Source organism: Eublepharis macularius, chromosome 5, assembly GCF_028583425.1.
Source record: "Eublepharis macularius isolate TG4126 chromosome 5, MPM_Emac_v1.0, whole genome shotgun sequence".
Taxonomy (NCBI): domain Eukaryota; kingdom Metazoa; phylum Chordata; class Lepidosauria; order Squamata; family Eublepharidae; genus Eublepharis; species Eublepharis macularius.
Genome location: NC_072794.1, coordinates 11,544,721 through 11,555,776, shown reverse-complemented (window position 1 = coordinate 11,555,776; position 11,056 = coordinate 11,544,721). Strand labels below are relative to the sequence as shown.

At 49.0% G+C, this 11,056-nt stretch overlaps 1 protein-coding gene across 1 annotated transcript in view; it reads left to right on the top strand.

Moving 5' to 3' along the window:
* The first annotated feature begins 253 nt into the window (after positions 1-253).
* The window catches only part of ADAMTS10 (ADAM metallopeptidase with thrombospondin type 1 motif 10), a 65,611-nt gene continuing 54,808 nt past the window's right edge, over positions 254-11,056 (top strand). The window contains exons 1-3 of the mRNA XM_054981507.1: positions 254-292; positions 5,226-5,548; positions 7,990-8,342. Coding sequence (XP_054837482.1) covers positions 5,461-5,548; positions 7,990-8,342 — 441 coding nt within the window. The 5' untranslated portion in view covers positions 254-292; positions 5,226-5,460. The remainder of the gene's footprint in view (positions 293-5,225; positions 5,549-7,989; positions 8,343-11,056) is intronic.

Below are 11,056 nucleotides of genomic sequence, written 5' to 3'. Positions count from 1 at the left end.
CAGGGGGCCCCGGCCGGGCTTCTTCCTTTGGGACACCGTTTTCGGGGGGCGGCCGCCCTGCTCCTCGGCTCGCCCGCCCGCCCGCCTTCGGAGCCGCTCTCGCGCCCCGGAGGGAGCCCTGCGGCCGCCAGCTCCACGCCCGCCCGCCCGCCTGTCAGGCAGCCTCTGCCCTCCTCCTCCTCCCTCTCCTCTCCTCGCCTCTCCTTCCCGCCCCCTTCGAGCGCTTGCTCGGAGAAACTTGTCGCCCGGAGCCCGGCGCGCTCTCCGCCTCGAGCAGCCGCCCGCAGCCAAGGTAAGGCGCCGGGCGGAGCGCCCTGCCCGCTGCCTGCGCCGGGGAGCCCTTCGAGGCGCCGCGCTCCGCCCGGGCGCTGGGGAGGCGGGCAGAGGCCCGGGGCGCGCCGGCATCCCCTCTCCGCCCGCCGGGCTCGGCGTCGGCGGCGTCCTGGGGCGCCCGTCTGAGGTGCGCCCGGCCCCAGCGACCCTTTGCGGCCTTGCGCCCGCCCGGCCGCTGCGCTTCCCCCTCGGCCGCCGCGGCCCCTCGGCCCGGCCGAGGAGCGCCTTTGCGCCAGCGGGAGCGGGAGCGGCCAGCCCCTGGCTCCGCGCCGGGCGGAGCGGCTCGGAGCAGAGCGCCTCGGCGGCCGCGCGTCCCGGCCAGCCCGCCTGCCTGAAGGAATCCCTCGCACCGCGTCGCGGGAAGGTGCCGAGGAAGTCCCGGGCTGAGGCCAGGCGAGGCGGGCGGGCGAGCTGGCCAGGAAGCCGAGCGGACCGGAGGCGCGGGGGGCCAAGTTCAAGCCCGGCCCGGCGGGGGCCGACTGGAGCGGAGACCCGGCTTGGCTGGGCTTGGCACGGCGCGCCGGAGGGCCCCGCTGGAGCCGCAGAGTCGGTAGTGGCCCAGGCGGGCCCCGGTACTCCCCTCCGCTCCCTTCCCTTGCTGGCAGGGCAGCCTGGAGGCCAAGAGCTGGCTTGGTTGCCCTGCTCTGAAGCAGGAGGGCCCAGGCGCCAAAAGGTGGTTTGGGCCTTTCTCTGTGGGCTTCCTTCTTCTGTCTAGTTTCAGGTGGGTGCCCCGCTTGGCCTGCAGGAGAACAGTAGGAGTTGAGGCCAGCAGGGCTTCAGAGGCCAGCAAGATTTCCAGAATAGAAGCTCGCAAGAGTCAAAGACACTCTGTACACGCTCAGAAGTAGTTTGGGGTAGGCTCCTGTGTTGGTGTTCAGTAGAACAGCAGGATTTGAGTCCAGTGGCACCTCAGACCGACAAGATTTTCAGGGTATGAGCTTGCAAGAGTCAAAGCTGGCCAGGCTGGGAGGACGGGTTAGCTGTGGCCACTGAAGGTGGAAGAAGGAAGCGCTGACTCTCCAAAGTGCATACCCTGAAAACCTTGTTGGTCTCTGAGGTGTCACTGGACTCAAATCCTGATTTCTCCATCTGTCTCTAACCCATCTAAGCACAGAGCTCCTAGAGGCATACATGGTTCCCTTCCCTCCATTTTATCTTCACAACAGCCCCGTGAAGCAGAACAGGTTAAGGGGGAAGGATTTCTTCAAGGTTTGCCCTGTAAGCTCCATGGCTGAGGGGGGATTGGAACCTGTGTCTCTCAGGTCCTGGTCTGACACATACAGCGCACCACACTGGCTCCAGGCAAAGCATAACCCTAGCTTGTACACATCCATGTGCTCGTGTGCTGAAATGCTTGTGGAAACCACAGAGGTGTTCGCCTCTCTTCCAACAGTGATACAGAGGATGTTTTCCCTTGACTTTGAAAGCCAGAAGTTCACCCAGCAAAGCCTTTACCAAAGTGTGCAAATAGTGATGGGGTGGGTGGGTTTAATTATTGCTGTTCTCCTTGTGTAGGTCAGTCAGCTAGTCCAAAAAGCATTGCTTAACTGGTCAGAGTGTTACAAAGCTTCCTCATGATGAAAATGAAATAGAGTCTAGCTCGGTGATATTCAGCGGCTCTGGAGCCACATAAGGCTCTTTGATGTGCCACCTCCCTGAGTATTGGTCTGAACAAATAGTGTGGTGGTGTGTGCAATGCCAACATAGTGTTTATGCTTCCCTGAGGAGCAGGTCTCATGCCAGGAATGGAAGTATATGTGGCTCTTTAGACTGATGGTAATTGCAAATGTGGCTTCCTGTGAGCCACAGAGTGAACACCACTGGTCTAGCTAAACTGCGCCCAAAATAAAAAACATAACATCAGATGCTCTGGGGTACATTAAATGTTTAAAAGTACACACCTAAACTCCCCCCCCCCCCCCAAGTTTATGGCTTTGGTTAGTTTTGCGCTTGGTGAATGGTCAGTATTGGTACATCTTCAAATAGTGAGAATATACTTTTCTAGGGAGGAGGTAAATATCAGGGGCAAGCAAGTTATCAATCTTTTTTCCTAATAGTTAATGTTTTAATTTGATTGATGGTTTCGGTTCTCCGCTTCTCACCATCATACCTGTACATTTGTTTGTGTTGCGTATGCAGCCTTTATTGAGATGAAATTACATGGTATTCATCTGTACAACAGACATCTCTGCTCCATGTATCTAATGCTGGCATACTGATACACCAATAAATTGAAATGTGCACACTTTAGTTTTGCATGAGGAAACAACAAATGGCACCGAAGAACCATGCATTTGCCCCAAAGGAGAAGCGGGAATCAGAATGGAGATTTTCAGCACGGCTGAGACAATTGAAATCAAGCCCAGTATTTTATTTTGTCTAACTCATCAACGTGGATTAACCCATCCCAAAATGTCCTGATGGGTTTCCTCCAGGGTTCAGATGAGTTTATATCATCTCTTGCAATGTTGTGCCTCCCAGTCAAAGACCGGGATGCTGCCTGCTTCCTGTAAAGCTCTGTACAACCCATGTCCTCGAAGGACCGTCTCTCCCTGTCTGAGCGTGTGCGCCATCGTTGCTCTTCCCAGGGCTTCCTTTTGTGTCTCACCCCTCAAGTCCATCAGATCTGCCACGGCCTGAGCCATGTTCCTTCTTGGCTGTGACACCTTTTCTGTGGAACACTTTTCCAGAGAAGCTGAGAAGGACCCCCGCTTTGCTCCAAATTTATAGACATTGTACGGCCTTTCTGTTTAAGGAGGCTTACAAGGGCAAATGAATGAAGTTTGTAGGGGAAGGGGCACATGGTTGAGGCATCTTGGGACCATGTTGTCTTTGGGGTGGTTGTATTGATAAAAGTTTTGATGCTTACAACTCCCACCTGCATATGTAAGCCACCTTGAGACTCTGTTTGGTAGGGGGAGAGGTGGGTTAGAAATATTTTGAATAAATAAATCGATATGCAGGAGTCCTGCCAAGGAAAGAAAAAAAGCAAAATATCCCTGGAGTTTTCTTCATTCCTTAAAAAAAAAGTAACCAACCAGAGCCTGCAGTCTTGAAAACAAGAGAGTTTCTCCTCTCTTCTCTTTTTTTCTGCAGCATTTTTCCTCATTCTCTCTGCAATAAATGAGGCACCCCTTGGGCCAAATCAAAAGCCCATATGCTTTGCATTATCGTCCTCTCCAGCTGAATCGTGAGCCAAAAGTTTTGCGTTCTCTCCAGATCCAGTGGCGAAATTAGGAACAGTCGTGTCCCAACAATCAACGTTTTCTGTTTGAAAGCTGTTGGTTCCCCCCTTTGAAAAAAGGTGTGTTTAATGTCTCCTTAAAAAAAAAAAAAAAACCCCGGTCTACATTAGCTGAATTAAAAAAAAAAACATGGTTTGCAGTTTGCACCAGGCCTGTAACTGTATAGGAATATGAGACTTGGGCAGGGGGAGTTAAAGGCGGTGTGAGGCAAGGGGAGGCCATCAACCGGGGTTATGGAACACAGTTATGGAGGAGGGGAGGGGAGGGGCTGTGACTCACTATCTGCTTGGCATGCAGAAGGTCCCAAGTTCAATGCCAGGTTCAGGCATTTCCAGTGGAAAGGATCAGATAGTAGGTGATATGAAAGACCTCTGCCTGAGACCCTGGAGAGCAGCTGCCAGTCTGAGTAGGCAATACTGATGTTGATGGACCAAGAGCCTGATCCAGTATATGGCGGCAGCTTGTGTTCATGTGAGAGGCTCAGTAATAGAATTACAATGAAAATCCTATGCAGAGTCAATGGGCTTAGACTGGAGTAACTCTGCTTAGGATTTCGCTATTAGGGATGGAATTATTAGTGATGGGATATACCTCTGGTACCAGTTGCTGGAAGCAGCATTTACAGGGGGAGATTTTGGCTTCTGTGCCCTTGGGGCATCTGAATGGCCACCCTAAAAATCTGAAGGGATTGTTGTGTCTGGATTGGGCAATGCCAATACGTGCATGCACAGGTTACATGGCCAGTTGCAAGAGTCTAAAAAGGCCACGCTCCGCTCCCACCAATGGGGAGGTAGAAGAAAAGAACCCCATTTAGGAGGGAAAGATGGCTGTGTTGAAGGAAGAGCGAAGCTGCAACCAGAGAGTGGAAACTTAGTTTTATTTATTTTATTTTTATTTTATTAGGTTTATACCCTGCCCTCCCCACAAACAGGCTCAGGGTGACTAAGAACAGGAAAATATACATCACACATTAAATGTATTTTAATGTATGTGGCCATAATTTGGGAGGGAGAAGATGCTGGGAGGGAAGAGCTCATAAAAACTTACAGCTGACCATGTGCCCAGCTGTGCGAGCACCAGGGCTTTTTTTCTGGGAAAAGAGGTAGTGGAACTCAGTGGGTTGCTAGCAAAGGGGGCAACTCTTGGTGGAGGTGGTGCCCCTGGTACCACCTGCGCGTGCACAAAGTGCGCACATGCTCCCAGGACCGCACAATGACATCACTTTGGATCAGCTGAAACAAGGGGGGAGTTTTTTAAAGTTTAAATCGCTCTCAGGGAAAATGGTCTCATGGCCAGTGGCCCCGCCCCCTGATCTCCAGACAGAGCGGAGTTTAGATTGCCCTCCACGCCGGAGCGGCGCGGAGGGCAATCTAAACTCCCCTCTGTCTGGAGATCAGGGGGCGGGGCCACCTGCCATGTGACCATTTTCAAGAGGTGCCGGAACTCCGTTCCCCCGCGTTCCCCCTGAAAAAAAGCCCTGGTGAGCATGCATGCTATGTTGGCATTGCTGCACTGGAGGCTGGGGCACTCCACTTGTGGAAAGGGCTGTCTGGCTATTGCAGGGCTTCTTGCATGCCAAACAATGTCTCCTGAGAATGGTGTCTGATCCATCCCCTTTATTCTTCCTTTCCCCTTTCTCTCTGCCAGAGCGAAGTTACTGTGTGTCAGCACATGCTGAGGAACGAGGGCCTGCTTCCACCTACCACAACGCCCACGCCATCATTGCTGCCTTCAGGAACATGCCGAGTGGCCGAGGATGGCCACAAAGGAACCAAGAACTCCTCTCTTAGCATAAGTGGTGGCTCAGAGAGAGAAATGGTGGGGCAGACCCTGTTAGCCACGTCCAGAGAAGCCCACCTAACTAGGAGCATTGCCACTCAGGATGGCAACAGCCTGGAGACTTTTGACCTGGGCTCTCATCTCTGCCGTGGTGATGGGCAACTTCCCTGGCTACACATTCCAGTCTCAAGGTACCATTGGCAGAGCAAAAGACGTGCATAGCTCATGTTTCTTTTTTTATCAAGCGAAGTCCTAGTCATTAAAGTCAGGGAGGGCAGGGACATACAGAGGAATAAAACTCGTCTTCCTGCATCTTCTCAGATCTAAAAATTCTTTCATGAACTCCTCTTGTGTCCAGGTCCTTAAGATGTTAAAATGCAGAAGTTAAGAAAATAGGTCAGACCAAAGTTCCATGATGTTTAGCATGTTGTTTCCTACAGTGAGCGATCAGATGCTCCTGAAAAGCACATAAAGAGGACCCAGAGACAAAACCCTTCCCTGTTGCTGCCCTTCAGCAATTGGTATTCATAGGCTGATATAGCCATTGACAGACTTCTCCTCCTCCTCCATTAATTTATCTAATCCCCTTTTAAAACTATTGAACCTTGTCGCTTCTGCTATATCCTGTGGCAGTGAGTTCCATACGTTAAATATGCACTGTGTGACTTATCTTTCATTTCATTTCTCAATGCTCAAAGCCAAACAAGACATGACAGTGGGGGTCAAGAATGCCTCAGCCTGACACATGGGGGGCCTGATCAGGATTGGGCCCTCCTGGCATTTTAACATGACTTTAAAAAGCAGCAGCGGTGGTCACAAGGATGCCATCACGTCCAGTTTGGCCCTCATAAGTTGTTAGTTAATTACTGCTCAGTTTTATGCATTTTCTTCTTATAACCTGTGACTGCTTATACAACTGGTGGTGGTGGAGAGTGCCCTCAAGTCACAGCTGACTTATGGCAACCCTTAGTGGGGTTTTCATGGCCAGAGACCATTGCCTGCCTCTGCAACCCTGGTCTTTGTTGGAGGTCTCCCATCCAAGTACTAACCAAGGCTGACCCTGCTTAGCTTCTGAAATCTGATGAGATCAGGCTTACCTAGGCTATCCAGGACAGGGCACTTATACAACTAAAGATGGATTTTTCTATTTGCTAAATTGGTGTTGTGAAGTCAGTTTTTGCACCCTTGTATAAAAAGCCTGCCTTGGCTCACCCTGAACCAAGATAAAGAGACTATGCAGAAAGATCCTTGATAGAGTTTGAATAACTCTTTTAATGAGTAAGCTTTCTAAGGTCTCCTATGTCTGTGGTAGTTTGGGGCAGGCGTGCTTGACCCTTCATCTGAAGAAAAGAGACCAGATACGAAAAGGCGGTGTACGAAAACAACAGAAGTGACAAAGGGCAGCTTTTCATATGTCAGATAAAAAGGGACAGGCAGCAGTAACGCAGAGCACAGGCAGGCTGCGGCATCTCTAGCACGGATGTGATCAGGGCTTTTTTTCCAGCAGGAATGTGGTGGAATGGAGTTCCGGCACCTCTTGAAAATGGTCACATGGCTGGTGGCCCTGCCCCGATCTCCAGACAGAGGGGAGTTTAGATTGCCCTCTGCGCCATGTGGTGCGGAAGGCAATCTCAACTCCCCTCTGTCTGGAGATCAGGGGGCGGGGCCACCAGCCATGTGACCATTTTCGCCAAGGCCGATTTAAACTTTTTAACCCCCCCCCCCGTTCCATATGACCCAAAGTGACATCATTGTGCGGTCCTGAGTTCCATCACTGAGTTCCACCACCTCTTTTCCCAGAAAAAAGCCCTGGATGTGATCATGCATATCATTGCATGAAGATGTACACATACTCCCTGGTATGTTGCCACGCTTCTTTTGCAGTGCTCCATCTGTGCACACCTGTGCATGGGTAACACACTGGAGGCAGAAGGACCTGAAAACCGCACAAAATGTCACGTACATGATGGTCTTTGCAAAAATCAGAAATTAAATAAAATACAATTAGGGGCGAGGCACAATGGAGTCCTCAGGCACTTTGTCCTGCTGCGGAGAATGTGACATGTACTCAGCTGGCCCAGGTCTCAAGCTGCCAGACCTCAGCCTCTCCAGTCTTCTTCTGCTGCCACCATGCACAGCACTGTTGCCCAAAGGCTGGAAGTTAGAGGTACTCTTGTCTGGTAACCTGTAACACACCCTGACGTGGATAGCCCAGGTGAGTCTGCTCTCATCAGCTCTCAGAAGCTAAGCAAGGTCAGCCTTGGTTAGTAATTGGATGGGAGACCTCCAACAAAGGTCAGGGTTGCAGAAGCAGGCAATGGCAAACCCCTTGGGTTAGTCTCTTGCCATGAAAACCCCACCAGGGGTCGCCATAAGTCAGCTGTGACTTGAGGGCACTCTCTGCCGCAACCCACAACACGGACTGTTTTAAGAAACTTTTCTTCAAATCAAGAATTGCCTTCCCCCAGCTATTTTCTTGGCATTTGGCTTATCTTTTTCAGCTATCACTGGTTATTTTTTTTAAAAAAGAGTTTGGCTTTCATTTCATCCCAAGTGGGGAAAACTCATGACAGAAGCTGGATTTTTGAATTAAAACAATTTGGCAACATTCCTCTTTTTTCCCCCCTCGCAGAGGAGTTCCTCTCCAGCCTCGACCACTATGAAATTGCCTTCCCCATCCAGGTGGACCAAAACGGCGACTTCCTGACCTTTGACGTGAAGCGCCCATGGAAACGGAGGTCTCGCCGCAGCCCAGACCCCTCGCCAGAACAGCAGGTCTTTTACAAAGTCTCCGCTCACAGGATTCAGTTTCTTCTCAACTTGACCCTGCATGCCAACTTGCTTGCGGAGCATTTCCAGGTGGAGTACTGGAAACGGGATGGAATAGACCAGCAACACGAATTCCACGAAGACTGCCACTACGCCGGTCATTTGCAGGACCAGTATCTGAACTCAAAAGTTGCCATCAGTAACTGTAACGGTTTGGTAAGTGTGCTAGTTTTCTCTTGAGATTGTGGCGGGAAAGTTTTAAGAGGATGTGGTGGAGAGATTTCCCAGCTATATCGGGCAGCAGAAGTAGAATTGTGCTAAATTTTCATCTTCCCCGCTCAACCCACTTCTGTTTTAGTGCCATTGTTAATTATAACCAGTCTTCTGCTTTTTCCTTCTTTACATGATCCCAGCCTGTCAGGGATCATGGTATCAACAGGACCAGTTAGATCAGGCTGAATAAATGATCGATTTATTCCCGTGTGTACCTTCTGCTGGACAGTTAAGATCTTCTATAGAGGCTTTGTTCTGTGTGTCCTCCACCCTCAGAGGTGAAATGGGTGATCGTAGAGATAGGGCCTTCTCAGTGGTGGCGCCCGAGTTATGGAATACCTTTCCCACAGTGTTCATCTAGCTTGTGTTTCTTAGACACCAGATCTTTCCTTGGCATTTTAACGTGATTTATCTGTGTGGATTTCCCCTTCCCTCTTGTTTCTTTACTGTGAGTGGTCCAGAGTTTATGAGATATTTTGAACTGTTGGTGAGGTTGATAGGCTGTGAACTGGTGCTTTTGTAGTTTTAAAACAACTGTTGTTGAACATTAATGTTGAAAACAACCCCAAAATATATGTTTGAGAAGCACATACTAAAGTTTTTGAAAATATATTATACAAATTGTTGGGGATGATTATGAATTTCTATCCCTGCTTTTTAAACCTGAAAACTTTTGTTTTGCTTTGTCTTCTCTTTATAATGAATCATGGTTTCAATTCTTTATAATTATTCACACCATTCTCTGTTTTCTTGCGGTGAATTTTTTCCTGCAAAATGTTCACACCTTTTAACATTATTTGTGCATTGACAAACCTGTGTTGTATATATTTATATTTATATATATTTATATATATTTATATTGTATATATTTATGTAGAAATGATATGCATTCTGCGAACTAACATATTATAACAGATTATTGGGGTATGAAAACTGTACGACCTGTAGTATAAACGAATCTACAAAGTGGACGCTGAAAAGCGGAGAATGAAGCAATTTCAGTGACAGAAAGGAAATGGAGAATATTCACATTCCTCAAAGGCTCCAAATTCTAGAGTAAAAATTAGGATTTCGGTGATATGATTGTTTGTGTATTTATGCTGGGATGTGTCGCGCAGATATTCTGTAAGTGACGTCACTTTCCTCGGGTGAGTTCTTGCTTCAGGATAAGGTTCCTCCTGCCAAAGGAATGCTCTGTGGTCAACAGAACAGATCTTTAGAACTATTCCAGCATCATTGCCCCCGGTTGCAGTCTGTCCTTGGTTGCAAGAGGGCTATGGTTTGGTGGCAGAGCATCTGCTTGGCCTGTGGAAGGTCCCAGGTCAATCCCTCAGTCTGAGTAGACAATACTGACCTTGATGGACCGAAGGCCTGATTTAGTATAAGGCAGTGCCGTATGTACATATGCCTTGTTTTCATTGGTGCAAGTCTCTTGCTTTGTTTTGTGCCATTTTAGTTCCATTTATATGTAACTGATGCAGAAATACGTATGAATCAGCACTAGAGGTGGACACAAACTAAAATACGAACCAAAGTTCATCACGAACTGGACAGTTTTTTGGTTTGCGATCTGGCGATTTGTTGGAGGGCATTTCTGACAAACCGTGACAATTTTTAGGTCGGTTCGTTTGGTTCGTTTTTCGGTTCATCGCTGCAGTCAGCCTAGCGCTGATCAATCAGTTTCCTAGGCAACAGAGGGGATGGGCTTTCTGCAGACCTGCTGCTGCCCTGGAAGTGATGTATTCACGAACCAAACGAACCAGTTTGCGAACTGGGCAATTTCATGCTGGTTCGTGGTTTGTCAAATGCAATGAACCACAAACCACAATGAACCACCATTTTCCTGGTTCATGCCCATCTCTAATTATCACTTTCCTCAGAGGTGCTCAGGTGGCTTGCATAGTTCTCTCCCCCATTTTGTTTCACCTCTTGCAAAAGCCCTATGAGATAAATTAGGTTGTGAGGTACAGAGTGAATGGCCCAAGGTCACTCACAGTGTTTCGTGGCAGAGTGAACCCAAATCTTAGCCACCACACCACACCGGCTCAAGGAAAAAGAAACTGATGTGGAAAATAAAAGACTCCCATGTCTCACAAGAGTCCAGTAGCACCTTTAAGACTAACCAACTTTACTGTAGCATAAGCTTTCGAGAATCACGGTTCTCTTCATCAGACGCATCTGACAAAGAGAACTGTGATTCTCGAAAGCTTATGCTACAATAAAGTTGGTTAATCTTAAAGGTGCTACTGGACTCTTTTCGATTTTGCTACTACAGACCAACACGGCTAACTCCTCTGGATTTCTGTCTCACAAGGGAGAAGTGAAATCGTAATTTGGGAAGGTGGAGCATTGAACCAGACAACTTTCAGTCTTCGTTCTCAGCATGCAATTAAAATTAATATTTCTATAAACCTGGCTCACTTCTACTGCAGTCAGATAAGCAGCTGAATAATAAATTTGGGACAAAGAAGGGGAGGGGTAGAAAAAGGGTCAGGATATTGTGATCTCCACCCCAACGAAGGGCTGTGCCACAAGCCAAAAGGTGACCTCCTTTCCACCCAGTTGGCTTCATAGGCTGATGCTGGACTTTCTGTCTGACGTCCAGCCAGGCTAACCTCACAGTACCTCGCTTGTGCTTGGAATGGTGGCATCTGGCC